Source organism: Camarhynchus parvulus, chromosome 4 (genome assembly GCF_901933205.1).
Source record: "Camarhynchus parvulus chromosome 4, STF_HiC, whole genome shotgun sequence".
In the NCBI taxonomy this organism is placed as follows: Eukaryota; Metazoa; Chordata; class Aves; order Passeriformes; family Thraupidae; genus Camarhynchus; species Camarhynchus parvulus.
The window spans coordinates 54,669,107-54,693,325 of NC_044574.1; the positions used below are offsets into that span (position 1 = coordinate 54,669,107).

Here is a 24,219-nt window from a genome sequence, read left to right on the forward strand (position 1 = left end):
TTGGGTAGCCAGGATAAGGAGACTTCAACACATTGCAAAAATGGATGAGCACATTGAGCTGCTCTTGACATTTAGGCTGAGCTCTATATTACTGCTAGGAGGACAGGGTAGGAGTAGTTAATGATAATGAAGGGAATATCTGGATTTTTGCTGTTAAATTGCAGCAGCTCAAAGCAAAAAAGCTGGAAAGAAGCAAGCAGATAGAAATAGGTGCCTGGAGTAGGAAAGAAGGAATATAAATGTTATAGTGATTAGTCTGTGCGTAGTTGCTGGAGGCAGTGAAAGTCTCAATTGTCTAAAGCTAAAGGATTCTAAATTTCTCTATACATAAAACCTTCTTAAAATCCCTCCCCCCATTTTTTCCACCCCATCTTGCCTTCCTCTACTCCAAGCCATGCAGCTTGCCCAACAAGCTCTCCCATGTCCACCCAGCAACAGATAGCAGGTGCACAGACCCTGCTACCTGTTTCTGCTCTTTATTCCTGCTGCTACTCTTTATTCCTCCCATTTCCTTCTTTAGAACACAGAATAAAGCACGCACTGACTCTCAGGAGTGAGTTCTCCACTCCCTCTCACCCCTCCATTCTGCTCTTGTCTCAGACTATGTTTCATTTGCCCAAGAGACACTTCCCAGGCCAGGCACCTTAGTTTTCAGACGGATTTTATGATCAGGTGCATGCAACAAGGTCTAACATAAATTACTGCAGCCTTAGCTAGGGAAAGGTAATATTAACGCCCCTAAAGCCTTGTTGAGGGTCACAAAATCACACTGCACAAGGTTTGAGAAAAAAGGACAGTGAGGATAAGGGAGGAAAGGCTGCTGTGCTCATCATAGCAGGGTCAGAGGCTGAAGCTGATGTTAAAAAGCACTAACAGAGTTAGGATGCTGGCAAGCATGGATGGGTTTCCCTGCCCTAATTGAGGACCACTCCTTGCTGCAGCTCTGGCACACAGGACTGATCTCAGCTGGGTGGACCTGCATGCTCAGCGCCCCTGGATTTAGGAGATGAGATTAGCAAGGGATAAGCCTCACCCAACTGATCCAGGTGCAAACCCAGCTCTGTTGCACTGAATGTTTGAAAGTGTGAGGCAGTAGTACAAGGCAAGTATTACCTATTTTCAGGTGCCATGACCATGATAACCCTGAGAATGCTCCTGAGGACACTGTCCTGGCTCAACCAGTGAGGTACAAGGCACAGCAGAATCGAGACGAGCTCGTACCCATCCAGTCCTCCTCTGTGGCTGCTTCATGCCTTGGCAGCAGTATTAATGAGAAAACAGTTTTGAAAGGGGAAACTCAGTTCAGAACGTTCCTTCAGGAGAAATGCCAAGATCCTTCCTTGTTTATTTTACTTGTTGTGTAAACATTTTCATAATGCTTATCAATACAGTCTGTAGAGTGTATTTGTTAAAATAACCAGCATGGACATCAGTATCTTGCCCAGGACTCTGGCCTTTTATCTGACTCCCTACACTGGAGCTAATGGATCATTTGCCATTTCACTTGGTGCGTGGTGCTGGCCACACTGCAGGCTCTTAGTGAATCAAGCTAAATGAATGAGAAAGTACTAAAACCACATAATAGACACCAGCATTGGAAATGGTCAGGAAATAGGAATTAAGGATGAATGCTCTGTTTACATGATCCAAACACATTAAGGCGTGAGGAAGCTGTGAAATTCTTCACTGTGCGTGTTTGGTTGTAGCATTCAGCTTGCTTCTGCCAGATTCCCTCTTAGCAGCACTGGCTCCAGATTCCAACTGCTGAGCAATTTTAAAGTTCAGTGAACAAATTGTTTCAATTGTTTGGTTTTCTCCCATTTTCTGTGTGAATTATTCTCAAATTCAAGCTTAGTTTTCACTTCTAAATGTGAGCAACAATCTGAGGAGACTCTAATCAAAATGGTGCATTAACTTCTCCCCTCACTCCAACTTCTTCAATGCACATAACCCAGCCTGCATAGTTATGGTCACAAAATATTAACATAATGTACCTCTTCCTTAGCAACAGCTATAATGTCAGGGGAATGCAGCCCATAATAATACAGCTTGATCTAGAAGCACAATAAAATATAAATAAGCTTGTTCCACTTCAGTGGCACACAGGATTCCACTGTGAAGGGCCTTCATGAATTTAGAAACCTCATCTTCTTTTTACTCTCCAACACAGATTATTTAGAAGAAGATTTATGGGCACACATTCCCTTTTATTCCTGAAAATGAAATGTAATTGTTTACTCAGTAACAGTGTTATTTTGCTCCATGTCTGCTAGTAAATTTGTGGGCATAATACAGTCACACACACACTCATCTGTGGGAAGCAGTGTTCATAATGAGATAAACATGAACCTAGGACTTTGAGAAAATCTAAAGGGGAGACTGCCATGAGGGCATCCATAGCTGTGGTCATTTTCTAAAGAATAAAGCCCAAACAATTTTCTCAAAAAAAAAAAAATTAAAAAAAAAATCGAAAAACCAACAGCAAAACAAACAGCTGCAGTGAATTACTGCTAATTAGCATGATAAATCTCTAAGCTTTTCCCTGTTCCTATCTGCAAAAACCCCAGCATCCCAGGCTGGGTAAGGGCAAAGTCTTCTTCTTGCCCCAAGTCCAGCTGTTTTTCTCCATCCCTGAAAGCTCCTTGGCCAACAGCCCCACGGCTGCTGCACCCTCACGCATGCTGGCCCTCTAACCCTTATCATTACAGCTAATCAACCTTTCTATCTGTTCTTACAAGCAGTAAGATCTTTCAAGTACTGCTTCTTGTGAGCTTTCAAGGAGAGCAAACTACATCAAGTCACTCTGAAGGCAGCAACAAACCATTTGGAACTAGAGGATAGCAGCCCTTCTCTTCTGAGCAAACACTGTGGGTTTCAAGCCAAATTTACTTGGCTGAAAATCATAAAATATGAGGACTCTTATGAGGGAGCCAAGTTACAATCTTAGCATGGTGTTCCATAATCAGTAAATCAGTATTTAGTAAGCATTTATTAAGGCTGCGTTTTCCAAAAGCTCTTTTTAAGAGTGAGGTACACAAGGCACAGGTATAACTTTCCCTCTGAATGGATTATATCACACCACTAGGATTCCTTGCAACAAACAAGACACAAAGAAAAGAATCAAAATTCAACAATTCACTTTGAGGAAATCCAGGGGCCAAAACAGGCTCGAAAACCAGACATTTTATAAAACATCAGATCGCTGTCTCTGGTGGAAATCTCTCATTTCCAATAATACCTTATTCAGACAAAGATGATTCCAAGAGCAAACTGCTGTAAAAAAAAACAAAACAAACCTGCTTACCTACAGAAAATCCCCCTGCACGGCTGAAGAGCCATCAAATAAACACAAAACTCTTTGACTCAATGCTGTCAAAAGTAGTATGTTTGAGCCTAACATGATTTGCTTGTATGGGAAATCATCTGCCTGCCTTTCTACAGCACTGCTGATTAACTTCTACAAGAACATGGTAAACTATGTTTCTGCATTTTACTGGAAGACAGAGAGACTACACCACTGGATAGCCCAGGTCTTTAGAAGTTGCTGTTCCTAACTTGTCATTAACTAGAACATTTTTAACATTTCTTTTGTAAGGGTGATTTTCTTTCTGTGAATACATCATCCACATAGTGAAAAATAACAGCAACAGAAAATCAGAGACTCATAGAATAGTTTGGGTTGGAAGGGACCTTAAGGACCACCTGGTTCCAACCCTCCTGCCATGGGCAGGGACACCTTCCACTAGACCAGGCTGCTCAGAGCCCCATCCAACCTGGCCTTGAACAGTTCCAGGGATGGGGCATTCACAGCTTCTCTGGGCAACCCGTGCCAATGCCTCACCACACTCACAAGAAAGAATTTGTTTCTCGTATCTCTTTCAGTTTAAAGCCATTATCCCTTGTCCTGTTGCAACAAGCTGTGATAAAATGTTTGTCCCCATCTCTCTTGTAGGCCCCCTGAAGGTGCTGGAAGGTCTCCTGGAGGCCTTCCCTTCTCCATGCTGAACAAACACCAACTCTCGGCTGCTTTCCTAGGAGAGCTGCTTCAGACCCCTGATCATTATACACTATAACACATTGTAACAGTATCACATATTATAACAATAATAAAAATGTATAAAAGGCAATTTTGCCAACCTGATCCTTTGAATTTGTACCTATTTGTGAACATACACAAGCCCTCCACTGAACAACTGGGATCCTATGTCCCACTCCAACACAGCCATATGTTTCCAGAAGAATCCTCTAGAAAAACAGGGTTTTCATATCCCCTATCCTTCCAGGGGATGATGACACAATCCAGTTATGTCATGGAGCCCTTCTCTAGACAGGCCCCACATGGCACAGTGCAAGAGATGACACAACACACAGCAAAGGATGCCAGCAGCACAGCTGCAGTGGCAAATCCTGGCTTTCCAGGGGCTGAGCTCCTTGTGGCAGGGGGCTCCCACAGGAAGTGCTACCTTACTTCATGTGCCTTTTTAACATCTCTGGATGTGTAAAATGAAGGCTAGTTATGCCTCTCAATCAAAGCACTGCAGACCAATCCTAGTCTCTTTCACACAGGCATGTGGCTTAGGAAATCAGTGAACCTGAAATTTGATCTCTCATATGATTTATTTGCCATCTTCTCCCATTACACAAATACAAATATAACAGGCATTTTTCTGCAGCCCTGAAATGATTCAGAATTAATACCAGATGACAAAATGGACCATGTACCAGGAGGGGAAAAGTTACAGTAAAAGCTCCTTCCCATTAATGGGACCATTCATTCATATGCCCACTATTCCACAGGGGAGCTGGACATAAATTATGTATTTGACATCTAGTTATAGACGATTATATCTGACATAATGAAGTTATAATGGAAGGAGTTTGCACATTGTTTGGTTATTAAGTGCCCATTTCTTGTCCCTGCACCAGGTGCAATGGTGATAGGCCATACAAATCATCCAGAAGAAATGCCAAAATGGGCTCCCTTACTGATAAAGCACCACACATGTTTATTAATTTAACAGCTTGTCTTATGTCTCCCCCATCTGCTCATTTAAAACAGTTATTTGCCCTATAAATATTTCAGGAAGAGAAGTGTAGCCAAAAATTAGTCTGGCAGAAAAGGAAAAAAAGAGTTTGAGAAAGGGTCTGATCCTGTACGCAGCACTACACTCTTCTTTTCACATTGAACTGGTTCAACAGCTTTTTTTCAAGCTGGTAATAGGACAGTCACTTTAGATTAGTGATGCTTGAGGGTGCACCACCATAGCTGACTCTACTTTCCAGCTGTTGCCACTGTCAGGTGGGTGAAAACTTCCACCACTGATGGCAAGTGGCAAAACCCAGCGCAGCAGAAAACAAAGGCCACTGTCAAAAAAATCTCCTGGGTGCATGTCCATGTCCATTGTTATAAATGACAATAGAGCATTGGCTAGTGCATTTATGTATTAGCTTTTGCATATCATTATTAATAACAAAGATTTTGATATGGTGCAATTTATATTTCCTGTTAACTGCTTTTTGGTACAGTGCAATCTTTCAGTTTATGTACGCACCATATAGCTTATATGAATAGTAGTTTGATAAATATATCTTAGGCCATAGCATAACATTAAAATAGAGACTATGTGATGTTAAAATGCTTTTATTCATGTAACTAACTCAGAGAATGGTGTAAGGTAATTAGGTGGCTCCTCACATTTGTGGACTATCTTATGATAAGATAACAGTGACAAAAACCAGAACACCACTAGAAGAATTTACTGACTCTTCAGGGAGTGTAAAAACAACAGGATGGAGTCATGAGAAGAAATAAAATACATTGATTTAATCTGAAGGATGGCATGCAGACAAGTCAAAGGTTAAAACCAAGCAAAAGAATTCATGGAACACCTAAACTCACAAGAATATCTGAATATGCATATCCTCTTATGAATATGCATGTACGCTCTGTAATGTAACAGTGTCTAGAGAACATTGTTTTAAGCTAACCGTGTGGTTTTTTGCCCATCGCCAAAACCACCTCAGCGCTGGTGTTTGTTCATTTTTATCCCTTATTAAGCTTTTAAAAAATCTCAAAGAGTGAGCTCTGCTTCTCACATCCATTTTGAGCTTAATCAGGTCATACAGTGGCTTCAAACGGCCTACAAAGAGTAACATTTCAAGGCATCTTTGAATCACAGTTCAGGCTGATCTCCATAGCAATACTCCTTTACAAGACAGTGGCTAGCTTGTAAAAAGAAGGTTCTTAAACGTGCCCTTTTATAATTTTTTTTTCAGATAACTAAGAATAATGGAAAAGGTGTTAAATATCACTCAGAGTGTTCTTCCCCCCTTCCCCAAAATCCTTAAATATTTTCAAGTGTAAATACTTTGAACAGTTTCCACCAGCACAGAGGAGTTAGCACTCCTTTTTGAGAGACTTTGTTAGCTCCAGCTTTCTGCTAGAGCAAATGCTGTTATCTTATAAATAAACAGCAATGCCCCAAGGTGCTCCTGTGCAGTGAAAACACACATTCCAGAGAAATCAGAGCAACAGTTCAGCACCACAGTGAAAACTCAAATGGTGAGCAGCGTGCAATTAACTCTTTCTGACTGTGGAGAGCTGCAGGATGCAAGGTGGGACCTCACTGATGGCAACAAGCAAAGAGAAGTCAGGCTGGCCGCAAGATTTCCAGGAGCTCTGGTATGATACTTGTTAGCCCCATACATGATACCTAATGACAAATTAATAAATATGGAGCACGGCTCATGTTCAAAGCAGCTGCCTGCCCTAGGAACATCAGTGTAGTCCAGAAAGGTGGACATCACAGTACAGACCTGAGCCACAACGGGAGATTTTTGGAGAGCTCTGCATAAAACTGAGAAAAACATTGTATCAGAGCTCATCCATTCCTCCACCATTTTCAGGACCAAAACAAGCTCCATATCTGGCAGCAGATTCCTGTATCCTCCTGCATCCACATCTACCACCCTGCCCAAAACCCATCACATTACAATGTTGACCTGTTTGAAGATGGAGATCCAGCCTTGAATGAGGCTGCCAATCACAAGGGGAAAACCAAAAACCAGAACTCCAACGAAAAGCAAACAAACAGCAAAGGAACACAACAAGCAAATCTCTGCAGACAGATTCAAGAACAGACTTTGAAACAAAGCAGCTGCAAATTCACAGTACACATGAGGCTTGTAGTCATCGCAAAACCTTTCCACAGATGGTGCAGGTGTGGTGACAGTCACCTCCCTTCCACCCAACTGGTGCAACACCAGTTTCCTGCATGCCTCTTACACACTGCTTTCCTAAAAGCCACTTGGGATAACAGGAGAGTGCTGGCTGCCTGCAATGAGCACTCACATCCCACGCTGGAATGAGGGGGATGCTCTAGTGGGCTCAGGGCAGCCACAAAGAGGAAGCCCTGAGAGATGTCATCCTGGAGAAAAAGGCTGAGCAAAAGCAAAGTACATGACCAAGAAGGAGCAGGACACAACATGGCACCCCAGAATTGCATAGGGAAAAGGGAATGAGGGTCCTGAGCACAGGAGACCCCAAATAGCATTCACTGCATGATCCTTTCTTGGCTTAAAGGCATCAAATTAGCCTCTCCCCTGGACTCTTCCACCTGAATGATGTGAGGAAAATAATATTGCCTTAAGAAGCTGGAAACATATCACTAACTCAGAAGGAGCAAGATGAGTAAAGCAGAGGGACACTGTAAAGGACTCCCAAACTGAGAGAATGCCTTCCCCAGGGGGACTCCAGCAGAAAATAAAAAAGCCTGGAAACAGAAGGTGCCTGGCCAGCACTGGCTCACAGCAGGCAGTCCTGGACAGCACTTCTCTCAGTGCCGGACCAGGGCAGGGAGAGGCAGGCAAGCTGGTGTCTCAGGGCTGGGTGAGCACAGGATATGTGACCCCATGTGTCAGCTTGAATTAAGGCAAGGAGTGCCACTGGGCCTCGCTGCCCAGCACTCCCCTTCCTCTGGACCTGGGAAGGAGGACTGGGGCTGTGCAATAAGCCCAGCTGTCAGATCCTCCTACATCATCTGCAAAGCCATCAACCCTCTTGGGACCTTTGGGAGGGGAAAAACAAATAAGACCCAGAATTCACACTTATAAAAAGCCTACTCTATTTTTGGTTATAGGATTTCACTGAGCTTCTGCTGTGTTCAGGAAAGGTTCTCCCACAAAGACTGCAAATGCAAAGGGGGGGAAAATGGCAGAATGGATCCAGGTTTTGAAGAAAGAAAGCACAAAAGGATATCTTCCACTAAGATGGAAAAGAAAGGCGCAAACCCAGTAAAACCTCTGGTTTCCTGTTTGCTGTCTAAGGACTAGGGCCAGATTCTGTGTTTATGGAATATGAACCTGATAACTGAGGTTTACAGGAAAACCTCCCACAATGCCTTAACATGGTGCCATAACAATCTCCCTGGCTAGAGAAATCTGCACAGAAGGATAAGAACTTCCTGTGCCTCCTTTATTTGCTATTTATTTCTAGAACTGGGGACCAGTCCAAAGTTTTGCTTATCAGTTAGTGTTTAGGAAATGTACTGACTTCGAGCATATCAATCTCCAAGATAACTACTCTCTGGACTTCAGCTTAGAAGGAAACCTTTACAAAACATCAGCTCAACAGGGCAGGTGAGTTCTCAGGCTGCCTAGCTTTACATGCCAGGCATACATTTCAAGTTCAATATGATTCCACATATAGGTTAAGATGTGCTTCTACACAGCTTTATAAATCGTTTTAGTGCACATATTTGGTGTGTTTAATTCACTTCTTTACCGTGTTTTAGTACCTGGCAGAATATGAGAAATTAATTTTAAATTAAATAAACATTTAATTTAATTTATTGCTAGATATGATAATTCTATAAAATCCTTTTCTAAGCCAGAGTATCAGTGTGACTCTCATCTATGGAACTCCTTGCTATTGTCATTAACCATTATTAAACACAGGTTTGATCTTCAGTCTGTGATATCACAACCTAAGGTCTCAGCTGTGCCTGGAATTATTCTGTACAAAGAGGGTGTAAACACTTGCATAAAAATCATGTAGTCACATCCAATTGTCGGATTGAAAGGAGGTGTAAAAATGGTAGTTAACAGTGCTTCATACACAGAACTAAATTTACAACAGCCTCAAATTAAAAAGCGGGTGGGGACTAAGAGGTGTCTTGATGAAAAATGCTGATTCAAGGCTTCATTTCTATTCAGTGATGTACAGTGTCATTACCGGGTGGCTGCACAGAGCAGTGGCTCAGAGTAATTACCCTGTAATGCACAGTGACACTAATGTACTAGTAAACTACTGCAGTTTATACTCTATTCACCACCAGTGTCAGGACTCTGAAAGGCAGGTAAAAATCCCCTGCATGCATAAACAATGTGTGTAAATGTCACCAGCGATAAAATTTTTAAAAAGGAAAAGGAAGAGGCAGTTACAAATAAATCTGTCAGCTGAGAATTGCAACTGCATAGACCCACAGGAGCACTAAAGCTGTATCTTTTTTTGACAATACAGGAAGGAAAGATGCTTCTCTTAAAGCGTCCTACCCAGGTTCTATTTCCATTTATTACAATTAAAACTGTATGGTGGCTGCTTCTTTTCGCCACTCTGAGTGCAAAGTTGGCCTGCACCAGGTGCTCAGCTTAATGCAAGGGGAGGGGAAATGAAGAGCATGAAAGGAGTAGCCAGAAGCATTAATGGTTTATGCTGATAGTCATAATGCTGCTCTAGTTTTGGAGACCCAGGTACAGGAAATATGGAGGAACACAAGCTTAAGGACAGGTATTTTTTACTCCTTTGTTTAAAACAGATCTTGTGGATGAAGCTTGGAACGTGACCCAAGCATGTTGTAAGGTGTCACAAAAAGCAGACAAACAAAAAGGAATTATGAGCCTAATATACTTAGGGGGAAAAAAACATTATTACAATACTCTAATGGATTTTGGATGCTGAGACTAGAAATGAGGCAGCAGAGCTACACATCCCACATCCCAGGGCCAGAGGAAAGCCTTGCTCTTCCCCCAGGAGACAGTGCCAATTACTATATTTTTAACAGCCCCTAGTCACCAGCTAATAGATTGATACCTCCAGAGCTGGCTTTCTCTCTGGCCCTTTCCTATTAAGTTACACAAGAGTATTCAAGTCCTTTTACCAGCACACAGCAGCAGTAATATCAGTTCTTCCACTATGAGCAGCTCCTCTTTAAGATCTCTCAACCAGGGGGGAGGAGGCCCTGGTGAAAGCTGTCAGTGTAGCAGTTTATGTTGGACAAACTCCATTTTACCCTCTCTGCAAGCACTGCAGCTGTTCTGCCTGACCCACTTTGCCCTGCTCCTGGTGGCACTGCCATTTATCTTGTGGAGGTAGCTCTGCCCTCATGAACAGCAGATCACTGAAGAGTTTTGTTAGTCGTTTAGCTTGGAGAAAGCAAAACACAGGTTCTCTGTCCTGCTGCTGTTCCGGCATCCTTCAATATTCTACAGTCTGTTCAGATGCCAAGGCAAAGATTTACATTGACCTATTCTAAGTAAGCTCTGATTCATCACCTCAATGACAGACTAGAGCAAGAAGGTCCTGCAAGTCATAACTGTCTCTGCCTCACCAGAGTGCTCTGCCATAAAAGCAAGGCAGTAAATTTTACCACCGAACTGGAGGTTTTCAAACGACTTAGAAGAAGCTGACGATCTCAAATGCACATGTCAAACCCCAAGGTACTTAACTTAAAGCTGAAGGGAGGTTGTGGACTGCCAGAAGATTGTGCACAACCAGCCTGACTCACGGCAAGACCAGATTTGGAGAGAGAACTGTGAATCTGGCATCCTCGCACCACCCAGCACGTGGTTCCACCTCACATCTTTCAATTAAGAGCAGTTAGGGAAACGTGCAGACACAAACACACACCAACAGCCTTAGAGCGTTGTGGCAGAATGGTGACAATCACCACACAGGTGGATTTGGTACTCTTTCTGCCACTGTAGCACCCTTTGAAGAGTGGGAAAAAGGGAAAAAACCCTAAACCTAAGGTATAGAATATCTCCATGCTATTACACTTTGGCTGTTCTCTTCCTCCCATTCTCTTCTTCCACAACATTCCCTGGGTTTGATGTTAATATCCAGTTGCAGAGTTGACCAAGAAATCCCTTCATAATCCTGTATGATTTTTGCTTTGTTATCATTTATTCCAAGAAGAACAAGCTATTTTCTTTGATATCATGCCTGAATATTGGCCAGCCTAACCAAAAGGAGCAAAGGGAGGTGTAAGAAGTCTGCACCACCACATATGCTTGCTTTGGGGACAGCCTCATTTCCCCAGGCCTCAGGAGCAAACACTGGGGGCTCAGCACTAGGGAATGATCTTCCAAATGGGGCAGAGGAATCAAGTGCTTGCATTCATATTGCTTTATTTGCACCATACCTACCATGCCAGGTACCTGTCTTAGCAGGGCTATTCTGGACTTTGTACATATTGGCTACTAGCCTCACTCCCAAGGGCAATCACAGCCCACCTAAAATTTAATTCATCTTCTGTAATGATCATCTCCTCACCAAGTCTAGAAAAAAACCCCTCAAGGAAGAGAAATGAGGACTGAATCTAGGCTTGAACCATTGTACAACCTTCACTCACCTGAAGGGCAGTGGAAATCTGCCCTTTTGCATTCTGCCAGCAGCTCCCTTTGCCTTTGCACTGCCATTAGGAAGGAAAGGTGCAAGACAGAGGGCAGGACCTAAGGTGAACCTGTCCCTGCAGGAGTGAACCACTGGGGACAGCAAAGCACCCTGTGAAGTGATGGGATGTTCAAAGCTATGTAATGGGACACATGGGACACGGTCATCCTACATACATCTCTCCTGCAGGAATTAATTTGCTCCCCAGAGTGTCCTTGGATGGAGGGTGACAGTTTGGCCATGGAGGCTCAGTGAACAAGTGAGTGGTATCCACCCATGGCTGTGGCTAGTTTGGAATGCAAGGGAATGGAGACTGTCCCACGGACTCACCCTTGGATGGCGGCCTCTCCAGATCCGAATCCAGGTGGATCGGTGGGGCAATGTAGGAAACCTGCCCGTGGTGAGCCTGCCCTGTGGACAAATAAGTGGTTTAGTTCTGCTGTTTCCTACACAGATCTATCAGGGCTACAGTCAAATACACAGCATTTGGATTCAAAACAGCTTCACAAGTATTTTGTTCTGTGTGTTTTTCACAATGAACTTCCATTTATGGAAGCACCTGGTGACAAGCTGAAACCACTTCCCCATCTCTCACTTCTTCCTTGCAGACAGGGGTACTCTGGTGAACTTTAGTTACACCTGCTTTACCACTACTACATATACTTTACACCATGTTCCCCTGAAACGTTTTCTCTCTCTATATATATATGCTATGGAAGAGAACCCAATTTCACACAAACCCATTCAATCTGTTAATCTCACTTTAGGAGGGAAACAAGTGTTCCTATGTCACAGCCATTTTAGAAGGAAGCATGGTATGAAGCACAATCCCACCTGTTTGTCCCACCTGCAGGAGACACACATATCATTTTTCAGAGCTCAGCATTGCTTTCACATGAGTGGAAGATTTTTTTGGTTCTCAACACCATCATGCAGTTTCTCAGTTGCTAAAGACTCAATCCTTCTCCAGCAATTTGGAGGTAACTATATTGAGAAACTTCTATTTATAATAAAAACATTTTTTTATAATTCATCTATTTACTGGACCAATTTACAGGGTTGTTAATCTCTTCTTCTAAACATGGGAAGTTAATGACACATAGATTATGATAACAGTTAGAGTAACCTTCCCATTTCAAGTAATATTCATTCTGCAATAAAAGCAGTTGATTCCTCTTAAGAGACACATTCCAAATAATTAATACAGCTCCCTGTTGACACTTGCTGTTGTTGCTCCAAGCAATTTCCAAGCTAGCGTCACAGGCAGAGGAGCAGCAGTACAGTCTTCAGGCTTCTTTGTAATGACATCCAGGAATACCACAAGCACAGTATGCTGGTGCACATAATATGTTGAAAACATCTCTTCAGGGAGATAAAATATTAATGAGAAAAAGGAGAGAAAAAAAAAAAAGAAGTGTGTCTGAATGTGCAGGTTATATTTACTGCTTTACACTGAGGATGACTCAGATAATTTGCATTATTAGCCATTACAACAACTGGACATAATTCAGGTTTAAAATCTACCAAGACATCATAAATTCTGTATTTGCTTTTAAGTGCTTTAATATGGGAAATTTGCTTCAGGCAAACCCATAGCAAACAACAAGTCACTGCTTTCCTCTCCTCGTTTACATGTTAAAAACCCATTTGATGTCATTAGTGAGCAAAAGTCATCATTTAATAGCTGCTCGGTTCTGCAGCAGAAACAAGCAGACATTCTTCTCTCACTCCGAGCTGCTCAGTGTGCAGGATGATCAGTGCCCTTATAACACAGAACAGTCTCCTCATTTGCTGCATCAAAGATGCCACTGAAATGTAAAACAGCTGAGCTTGGCAGGAAACTCTGGAAATCACCTAGCCCAGCTCAAGGGCAGCAAGAGCCCATAGCAAGTGTCCAGTCTGATTTCCAATATCTCTAAGGACGGAGACTCCACAATCTCTCTAGGCAATCTGTACCAGTGCCTTGCCACCCTCACAGGAAAAGAAAAAAGCAGAAAAGGTTTTCCATTATCTGCCTGTAAGAAGAGCCTAGCTCCATCTTTTTTATTCCCTGTCATCATGTACTTATACACATCAGTAAGATCCCTTGGATGATCTGGTCCAGGCTGGATACTCACAGCTTTTCAGCCCATCCCCACAAAGAGAAGCTTCAATCCCTTTATCATCATTATGGCCCTTTGCTGGACTTGCTCTGGGCACACTGCTGACACACGCATTTTGGTTTTTTTTTGTTTGGTTGGGATTTTTTTAAAATCACCTGGTCTTCCTGGGAGCAAACCAAAAATAAAGAATGATTCCGGAGGCTTAAAGGGCTAGGCTGGAGTAAATAAGATACACCCACATTACATGAAAGACTAAAAAACATCTGTGAGTTTGTTTAGACATTCATTACAATTGAGTAATAACTATAGAAGCTTATTATTGCTTTATTAAGGCTTTTACTTTATATGGAGGAAGCAGTAGCATCAAATGCTCTCTAGTGATAAATGAAGCAAGTTGCAGAAAGCTTTTATCTATTTGCTGCTGATGCAAAACAGTACTCCAAAAAAAATTAAAATCAGACTTCTGTTACTACTACGTACTACTAAAAAAAACCTAGACTTCTGTTACATTGCACACTTCTCACAATGCTAATAAATCAAACTTTGGATTTTAATATTCCTTCTCCAAAAAAAGCTATGCAAACAATTGATGTGATTCATTTTCTGGGCATTGAATGCCAGCTCACTTGCTATTCAGATTCATCAGTGTGTTCAAACTGGAGAAACAAAGCATCTCCACTATTACCTTATGAATCTTTTTTAATCAACAGAATCACATTTTTGCTTTGGTTTTACCATTATTGCTAGTGGTGACCTTTGAGACAGTTGAGGGAAGGGAGGCAAGGGGAAGTGTCTGAAGACAGACCTGGCAATGGGGCTGGTGCACAAGCACGTGGTCTTCTTGGCTTTAATGGCATTAAAAGGGCTGCCACTCACTCAATTCAAAAAAACCCAAACCTATTGTACCTATGAAAGATTTTGAGACTGATATCACTGGTACAGGTCAAGTTGATCTCAAAGGCTGACAGAATGAGCTTTCCCAAGTGAGGCCAACTCCCAGTCCCTGTGGAGTCAGTTTTGCAGTTTCAGGTGCTTACTGCAAGCCCCAGCTCTAGGAATGAGGGACTCCCTCTCTTCAGTTCCAGCTGCTGTAGAAAAGCACTTTAAAAAATGGATGTGAGAGCCTTAAAAATAAATAAGTAAAAGGCACAAACACTCCAACACTCCACACCTGTCTCTCCAGTCCTTCAGCTGTTTTCTCTGCACATTGAGTCTGAGCTGACAGTGGCGCAAGAAGAAGAAAGAGACTTCTGACAAAATACCAAAGGTCAAGATGTCTCTGTTGCTGATGGGAAGTGAAGCATGCCTTGTACCAGAACAGCTTGCATGGCCTTCTCCCAGTCCCACCCTGCCTTTACCCATCTGCCCTTTCTGCAGCCAGCTCCCAGGTAGAAAAGTAAACAGCAATCAAATGTAATCATCAAAGTAGTTGATGAAGTTGCCAATTTTGCACCTACCAGCTCAGGTTGCATTCTATTTCCTTCATCCCTCTTTGCCCGGAGAGGCCTGTGCCCATGGCTGGAAGACAGCTGGGGATCGTCCCTGACCTGCTTTTCCTGCACCACCACACAGGGATGCAGGGCTGGCCAACACTGCCTAAATATCAACCCCATCTTGGGTGAGACAGGGCAAACACAGGTGTGGCACAGGCAGCCACAAACCAGCAGTCTTCACAGCAGCCAGGCCACCTGCATGTGCTGTGACAATGTGAAAAAACCCCCATGTTTGGTAGAAACAATTTTGGGAGCAACAATATGGATATGACCTTGAAAGTCTATCTGGTGACATGCCCTCCTCAGGTCGAGGAAATGAGAAAGATGTTTGTGAATTAGAAAAAGTGCTTGACTGGCCATTATTTTCGGGTCTGACACATGAGAGATACAACACATTTTAAAAAGCCAGTAACTTAAAAGAACAAAGATAATGTTTTGTGAAGACTGAAGGAAACATAATAGCTTGGCCTAAGGGATTTTTTTTTCTTTACTGTTTTCTTAAAAAAGGGATCTGGATGCTCATAGACAGAAAATAAACATCCACACATCTTCAAAAATCTGCCCCTAAGTGATTTAGTCATCTACAGATGCAATGATATAAAACTACAGAAAAAATCTGCAAATGCATGGGCTAACCAAGAAAAGTAGCAACAAAGAAGTCTCATGCGTGTATCTATTAAAACCACTTCCTTCTGATCCTTTTTGGAAGATACCCACTGTTTGTAGCACCTGAGAGGGAAGGCCTTCCTCCTGATCCTGGGCCAAATTTCCAGGGCTGGTGACATTTGATTTTTCTAGATACAATGCATACTGTCATGTGTGCACTTAGGAAACTTTTGTGCCTGGCCCCTGCTCATTTTATACCTGAGATTTTTCCGGTTCACTATCAAAGAGAAAAACCTGAATAGAAAACACAAGACTGAAAGATTCAAACCCCCAAAAGCAAAGGAAAAAAACTACCAACATTTACCAGGCTAAAAGGCCTTTTAAAACTTTTTAAAACATTTGGTGACTTATCTCCTAAAGCCCTGGTGATGCATGGAGACAACCACAGTCACCTGAATGAATGGCTCTTCCTTTTCCCTGCTGCTCCTTTGCTCAGTGCCCACGGTGGGTATGGATAGTTGTGCATCTGAATTGCAGTTCTGCCCCACACCTGACTCAGATCCAGCAGCAGCAGTGAGAAGCCACCAGGAGATATATATTTTTTTAAACAAACATCCTTCAGACTCTTTGTTCTCAAGGGATGAGAGTCCCTTTTCTTTGCTGTCCTTATCCAGAGGCGATCACTGCAACACATTGTTTTTGCTGTCATGTCAGATTACTCAGATTTCCACCCATTTTCCAGCCTATTTTAGCATTCTTTTGTCTTCCACAGGTTCACCAGTTCCCAAGATCCTTTTTTAGACAAGCTAGTCAGCATTTCATGCAGAGGATTTAATTTAATTTCGTGCTGGTATCTCTGATGACCCGTGTTCCCAGGTACTGCCTCTCCTACACCCCCTCTTGTCTGCACCTCTGAATGCAGCCACCTCCATGGATTTAATCCCTCATCTGTTAGTCCATTTGCTTGGATCATTAATTAGGTAATACCCATGAAACCACATATCCATTCCTGAGCCTCTGATTTCAGTTCTTCACAGATTTTTACTTTTTTAAAAAAATAACAATAGGATGGACACATACTAGGTATGCAAAATACATATTCTGAGGAAAATGCTTGGAAAATATAATGACAATTTTACTAACAGCTCTACAGATAAAATATTCTTTACATACTGTGGCTTTTTCTCCCCATGTAACTGAAAATAATATTTTTTAAAAGCAGTCTAGTTTGTCTGTGATGATCTGATCTATAAAATACAACATTACTTTTTGGGAACATTTATGTAATTCTGTAAATGTTAACATGATTTTTTTAAAAATCCAAATTATTCTCTAGCAAAAGACTACACATACTTTGTTGGAGTGTAGCTTCCTAGGATCATCACTCTCATCCTCTTTCATTTTCAAAACTAGTTAATTTTTTTCTTGTCCTTTTTTCTCCCCTCTTTTTGAATCCCATAATATGTAGGCATATATAAAAACATATGAAAAGAGAAATTAAAAAGCTGGTGGGCTTGTTAACAAACCCTTTTGACATGCCATTAAACAAATTTAATTCAGACCTATTACTCTGCAAATATTCAGACTTCTCCTGGCAGCCTTTTTGTCTGCCTTTCATTTACAAAACACCATTCCCTCACTGCCCACCCTTTTCCATTTTGCACTAAAAGCCTTCTTTTTAAATAAAGCTTTTATAAAGCCATTCTCTTCCTCAGACGTGTCAGAGTTAGCACAGATTCTGTCCACTGCTTCATTTATTCATGGCCTTTTATGGAGTCTCTCTCTTTCATCTGTACATCTCTCTTTCATCTCTCAATGCCCTTTTAACTCCTTAGGGTAGCAGCAACTCACGCTCTCCCCTCCTCTTCCCTTGGTCATTTCCCTGTGCTTCCCTCGAAGCCCTGGCTGCTTATGAGTACAAGAAAACCCTCTTTTCCAGGAGGAGCTCTCTGGCTACGTTATGTCTGCTCCCTTGCCATTTTGTCTCTTGTATTTCATACCAGGAACTATCTCAAGCTTAAAGGCACTGCAGCAGGACAGAGCAGGGTACCTGCAGTGGCTTCTGTGAGGGACAGCTGGCTCCTGTCACATCTGCCTGCTGAAAAAAGAGGGTACCAACACCAGCAACTTCAGTGGGCTATGGCTGAGTTTTCCAGTGCTAAAGCAAACTCCAGGCTCAGTCAAGGCAGCTGGCAAATGCAAAGAAAACCTGGGATGCGAGGAATAAAGTTCAGAGAAGGATGCGGGGAAAGGGGTAAACTGGGGAGATGTTTGGCTAAGTCCCTGTCACACATGCATCTCATGCTTTAGAGAAAATGCAAATCCAAAAGCAGCATCTGGCAGCATGCCTGCATGAGCAGAGGCTGGCCCAGACTCTTCTGAGGTGTTACTATTCCTGTTTTTAATTTGTCACAACAAACAGTTCTACCCATGAGAGGAAGGACAAAGTGACCCTTTTTGATGACCAAGCTGTCCCCCATGTGACAGCCATTACTTGAGAGCACCAAGGCTAGGTTTGAGATACAGGAGAAAATAAGGACAAAAATAATGCCAAAGGAATGGGCTAAAACCTGAGTACTATAGCAACTAAAATAACTGGAAGCTTTTCACTAGTGGCAGATGTGTATTTTCCAAGGAGTATTTAGGACTCAGAAGCTCGTGTTCCAGCTGAAGCCAGAGGTGAATGAGCTTCTTAAAGTCATACCAAGATTCCTCATTTTGATGTGCGATCATCATAACTTATTTTTGGATAAACCGCATCCTTCTATTAAGGACTTCAAAACATTTGAATTTAGCAGCACCTTGGCTCCAGTGATGCTCTGCACCCTGCAGTGCACACCCCAAAATCTACACTGTGGTACGAGAGCCTGGTAGAAAGGCTGGGAAGGAAGAAGAACTAAAAAACCTGGGAAATATTTCACACGTGCCATGATAATTAAACTGTGTTAAAGATCTCCTGTCTTCCCTGTCCCCCCACCATATGGCAACAAGGCTGCATCCAGGCCTGGCTTTCTCCAGTGCCCAAAGCAGGGACCTGACCTCCAGGGCTGCACTTTTTTTTGAGCTTGTCTCCCCACAGGCTTGCCCAGCAGGCTAAAGAAACATGACATGTTGAATTTTTCCTCCCCTCCCAGATGTGCTCACTGTGCTATGAAATACGATTTATCAGCCACCTGTACTGAAAAACATGGGAGAGGAGGAGGAGGATTTTGGTGCAGAGGAATCAGAGGGATTTGGAGCAATGCAGTCCTCAGAGCCCTGGAGCAGATGACAAATATTGGTCACAAACCACCCAGAGCAGGTTTAGCAATGGCAAATACAGTAAAACCCAGAAAGATTTTTTAGCCACCTCTCAGAGACTGAATCTGATATGAAGAGCTCTGTGCCAGTTCCTGCTGTCCTTACTCTGTTCTTGCCCCAAAAGTCAAACAGGATGTTCCCAACCTCCTCAGTGGGTCAAGCCCAGCCTGTTCTGCATCAGGTGTGCCTGAAAATACTTGGGATAGAGAAGTTTAGGGAAAACCCAGCCAAAGCCATCCAGTCTATCTCCTGCAGAGGCAAAATCATTCCTTATACTGCTTTGAAAAGTATCTCCTCAGGGCTGTCCACCTCACACTATCAGATGCTGAGCAGCAGATCCCATAATCAGAAGATTTTGCTTTAGTTTTCCCATTCTTTGGGGGGAAGGAATATTGCTGACTATTTTTTTTTCCCCATCTCTTGTAGCTGGGTGCAGCTCTTAATCAAGGCTGCAGCCTCCTGTTAGAGTGAACCATTTCACAGCACTCTCTCCCCTGTGACATGGCCAGGCATTCCCATCTCCTCTCTTGGAGCAGATCTGGCAATTAAGGCAAGCACAGAGCGAGGCAGAGCAGATCTGATGGAAAATGCCCCACTGAAAACAATAATTACTACTTTTCCACTGGCTCAATGAGCAGAACCAATTCAGGCTGCTGCGGCAGCAGTGCCAGATCTGAAGCAAAGGAAAGGGCAAGAATAGAAGAGCCAGGGGTGGGATGGGGACAACTATCAGTTTAACCATAACATACAGCCACACCTGGGAACAGGAGTGGCATTGTATCTGGACAGCCCCTCCATTCTCACACCAGACTCTCTCCTTGCCCCAGGGAGACTCCCACCAATTGCAACCTTCCTTCACTGCCTTTCAGACAGCTTTAAATTCACCTGCCAGCATAATTTAAAGAGCAGCTCCAGGTCAAGGGGTTTAATGAAAGCCATATGCGTTACAGCACTCAGCTCCTCGCAGGCAGAGCTTGGGACACAGCGCTGTCCCTCTCTTACTTATGCCACTCTTGTTCATGCAGAAAGGGGAGCAGTGGGGGAGAAGAAGAAATCAGGCAGCAGCTCTTGCCATGCTGAGCTTAAATTTCAGTGGCAAAGCATCCAGGGGGTTTGTCAGAGAAATCAGCTGAGATGCTGGATTATGAGGTAGGAGATGAGTCCAGAGCAGACAGGTAGATCTGTGAGTCACCAGCCTGGAGACAGTAATTGAAGTGTCTCGTGGTTTCAGATACTGTGTGATGTGGTCCAAGAATTTGTCACTCTCCCCTGCCTCCATTTGTGATAGCCTACAGCAGATGTCCCCTCCAATTTTGTCTATTTTCCAACCTTTATATCTCTCCATTTCCAAATGGTACCTCCCTAGTACTGCATGTATTTCTGCTGTGAGCCCCCATTTCATTACAGCCTGATTCCCTGCCTCTCAACCTGCATCCTCCTGTCCAGCTTCATCAGCTCCATCTTCCACTGCTATGTGGCCAATACACCATGCAAACCTTAAATCTTATCTCCCATGGGCTTCTGTGACTATTCCTGACTGTGACTGCAGCCCAGAAAGGGATGTCAGACAATAAAGCATAAAAGGATCGTCTTCATTACAGGTATTTTTAATCAACTGCTCTCATTAAGGAAGTGCAAAGATGAGTAATCTGCTTTCCCTGTGGGTCAGTGCACCCTAACTGCATTAATCACTTCTTTTGATCTGCAAAAGGAGCCCTGAGACAGGCAGTGCTGCCTGCCTGGCTCTGCATTCCTGCCTGCTGCCAAGCCTCAGCAGTGATGCAGTGGGACACTGCAAGAGGAGACAGATTCCATCTCAAAAGGAGTGATCAAGCAGCAAACGAGATTAACACAACATGATTTGATGAAGAAATGAAACAAGAGTGGGTATTATGCTCCGTGACCTAAAAGAACAGGAATCTAAGCCATCTTGTCTTTCCTTCTTTTTTATTTTTTTCTTTTCTTCTTTCTTATCTTTCAAGATAATATAAGGTATTTCTCAGCATGAAGGACATGACTGCCTGTAGAGAGATTTTGACAACTCCCCTCTGAGTGCTAAAATGCTGTCAGCTGAAAAACTGAGCTGTTTGGGCAAATTGATCCAGCTCTGACAGACTTCCTCTCTGTTTTCATGTTTTCTCTCTCAATCAAAAGCCTCCTAAAGAATCCATGTTTTCAGTTCAATGTCAGGGAAAGGGGGAGAAGAGGGGAGATCGTCTGCTTTTGCTGCACTGTTCATCATTAACCTAGCTGGATGAAGAAACCTGTGAGAGGAAGAGGAAGGTCTCAGAAGTCTCCTGCACCTCCCCATTGTACACAGACACAGGGTCTGAACACAACAGTTTCCCTAATTCATATATATAGTGACTGCATAAGGACTTTCTGCCTGCCACTGAGGACAGAGTCAATACAGTTTGGGTGCAGACATGAGCAGCACAGGAAGCTGAGCTTATAGGCCTGAGTTCATCTCCAATGCCAATAACAGGCAAACTGCTGGATCAGCCATCCAAAGAAAGCCTTACTGGATTTTTTTTTTAAATAATCATTAGGAATAATTTTCCCCTTCCTCAGCCCAAAGAAAATGAAATCAAAGCATTTTTAAACCTGGTCCCTAGCTGTGAATATATCTGCAACCTTTCTGCATCAGTGACAATTCTGAATACAATTTTTGATGGCCAAATCCTGGGAGCACTCTTACCACTTTGTAGGAAAGATTAAGCATGCTCCTGTCACAGTCAGTAAAAGAGCATCTCTTCCTATCACCTCGGTTGGGAGCTCCAGAAATCTCCAGTCCTCTAAAATGAAGCAATGCCAAGCTGCCCAGAGTGCTTAGCAAAGATAATTTGGTGCTTTGTTGTTTCTGCACTCTTTTCACCTTTGCATATAACACAGTTTTATAACTTGGTGATTGCTGCTGCGCTTATAGGGTCTTTCTCCAGTTTTTTGAGCTAAGTATCAAAACATTGTGATGTTCATTTCTCCTCTTTTCCCATCTGAGGAAACTCATGCTCAATGTGGCCATTTTAAAAATTTTTTTAAGACTTCTGAAGCAGAATTACTTGCTTATAGATTCAAAGAGATTTGAAGTCTGTAGTTCATGAATTTTGCTTCTGGAAAAGCCAACTATGGACTTTATAAACTTCATTGTGTCCCTTTTCTTTGCTTCACAAAGTCAGGAATGACATAGAAGATTTTACTGTCTGTTCCCTTCATGCTGTCATTCCACACTTATTTATTTCCTCATGGCCAGGGAATAAGAATTTTGAAATGGGTCAGAAACTGCCCCAGCTCACAGACTTCTGAATAACTATGCACAGAACACAGGTTCATACAGCCAACATCTACAGACCAGATGTTTCATACAAGGTCAAATATAATTTTTTAGCATCAGATATTCTGTATTTGGGACCTGCATTCCTTAAGGCCCTTCAAGCATGTCTCAGGATTATTCTTATCTTCGTTCCCATGATGTTACTGTAGGCCTTTGGATGACAGTTTCGATTATAAGTTTGCACACTGCCTAGAACAATAAGCTCCTGATTGGTACTCCTTGAATAATACTAATTAATTCTCGCCTGAGCCTCCCTCGCCCTGGATGAATCATGCTGATGTCTGCCTTCTGCAAGGGCAGCAGACAGGTCTGCTGGGGCACTGCTCTGTCTGCCAGCACTGGGGCAAGGGTCCCGAGGCACTGCCAAATTCCCTGATCCCAAGGACCTAGCTGCATATGTGCAGGGGAAGAGGCTGTTACACTACATCACTTCTGTCAGACCCTCCAAAAGACTACAGGAAACATACAGCATGACTGAATATGAGACTACAGAGTCTGAAAAGTACACCCAAAAGGTTGTGCATTTCAGCCCAGTTGAAAACTCTTTCAGTTTGTTTTGCTTCAGGCTCCTCTTCTTTGCAGTAAAATATGCTGCTATAAACTTAATATACAGCTTTAGTTTAGGGTATTTTCCTTTATAACAGACAGCATTCAAATTGTCCTTAGTCATACATTCCATCACCTCTGAAACACAATCACCCAATATCTCAATGCAAGAGAAATATTTTCTTCCCTTTAGACTACAATCCTTTACTTGCTTTAATGAATGTGCAGATTTACATATTCATATATACTGGCCCTGACCACCACTTCAAGCTAAACTTCCTCTAACAGGCTAACCCTTAACTTTGCATTTAGGTTTCTTAAATAATCTCTTGATTGAAGAACTGACAAATCCAAGCTTCAATTATCTGGACAACCTGGCTTCTTATGAGGGACAAGAAGCTCTTCCTTCACCCTCCTGTGACCTAAGCAAGAAAGGAAGAACACCCATATTTCTGACCCTATGTGGGATTCTAACTTCTACAGAATTAGCCTCACAGTGAACCCCAGTAATGACCACCTCATTGTTTAGGAGCCCAGGATGGAAAAGTGTTTTTGGTTTTTTTAACTGGGACCAGAGACAGAACAGAGCATAATCCTTCTTTTGTAGGATTATATCTAACAGCACTCAGTGGCTTTGGGGACACTCGGAGGGAGGTATGCTTTCTGGGTGGCACCTTGGGATTGAAGGCAGTCTCAGTAATATCAGCCATTCCAACTCTGATTGACATCATAGTTTCAAGTAACATTGGTCGAATGGCTCGGTGACCGCTACAGCAAGAATTGTGTGTACACAAGCATCTGATAAAAGAATATTTTGCTTTCAGTAACTTGCATTACAAACTAGCCCACTTGCTGCAGAGGGATTCTAATGCAGTATAATCTGCTTAAAGAAAAGAAATAGAAGAAATAAAGACAGAAAATTTCCAGTGTGGAAGTACTTGTGACCCCAGCATGGCAGTGACACCTTCAGAACAGTATAAATTCAGCTTTCTAAATCTAGCTGTAAGCCCTTTAGCAAGGCATCTGAATACTGGGAAAGCCTCAGCCAAAAGTTCACCTCCCTTCTACAGCCCCTATGGACGGAAAAGAATGCCACAGATGAAGGTGGCTGTGCTGCTCCCTATGCCAGTCTGCCATTTCAAAGTGTGTTAAAGATCCTTGGCACAGGTG

General features: G+C 42.8%; 1 protein-coding gene across 14 annotated transcripts in view; it reads right to left on the reverse strand.

The window, feature by feature from the left end:
• ADGRL3 (adhesion G protein-coupled receptor L3) overlaps positions 1 to 24,219 on the reverse strand; it is a 489,715-nt gene that overhangs the window by 130,659 nt on the left and 334,837 nt on the right. For 13 of the 14 annotated variants that reach the window (XM_030948024.1, XM_030948015.1, XM_030948022.1 and 10 more), the window contains one exon: positions 12,002 to 12,082. The exons of the other annotated variant lie outside the window; for it this stretch is intronic. In XM_030948024.1, coding sequence (XP_030803884.1) covers positions 12,002 to 12,082 — 81 coding nt within the window. The remainder of the gene's footprint in view (positions 1 to 12,001; positions 12,083 to 24,219) is intronic. 14 annotated transcript variants of the gene reach the window in all.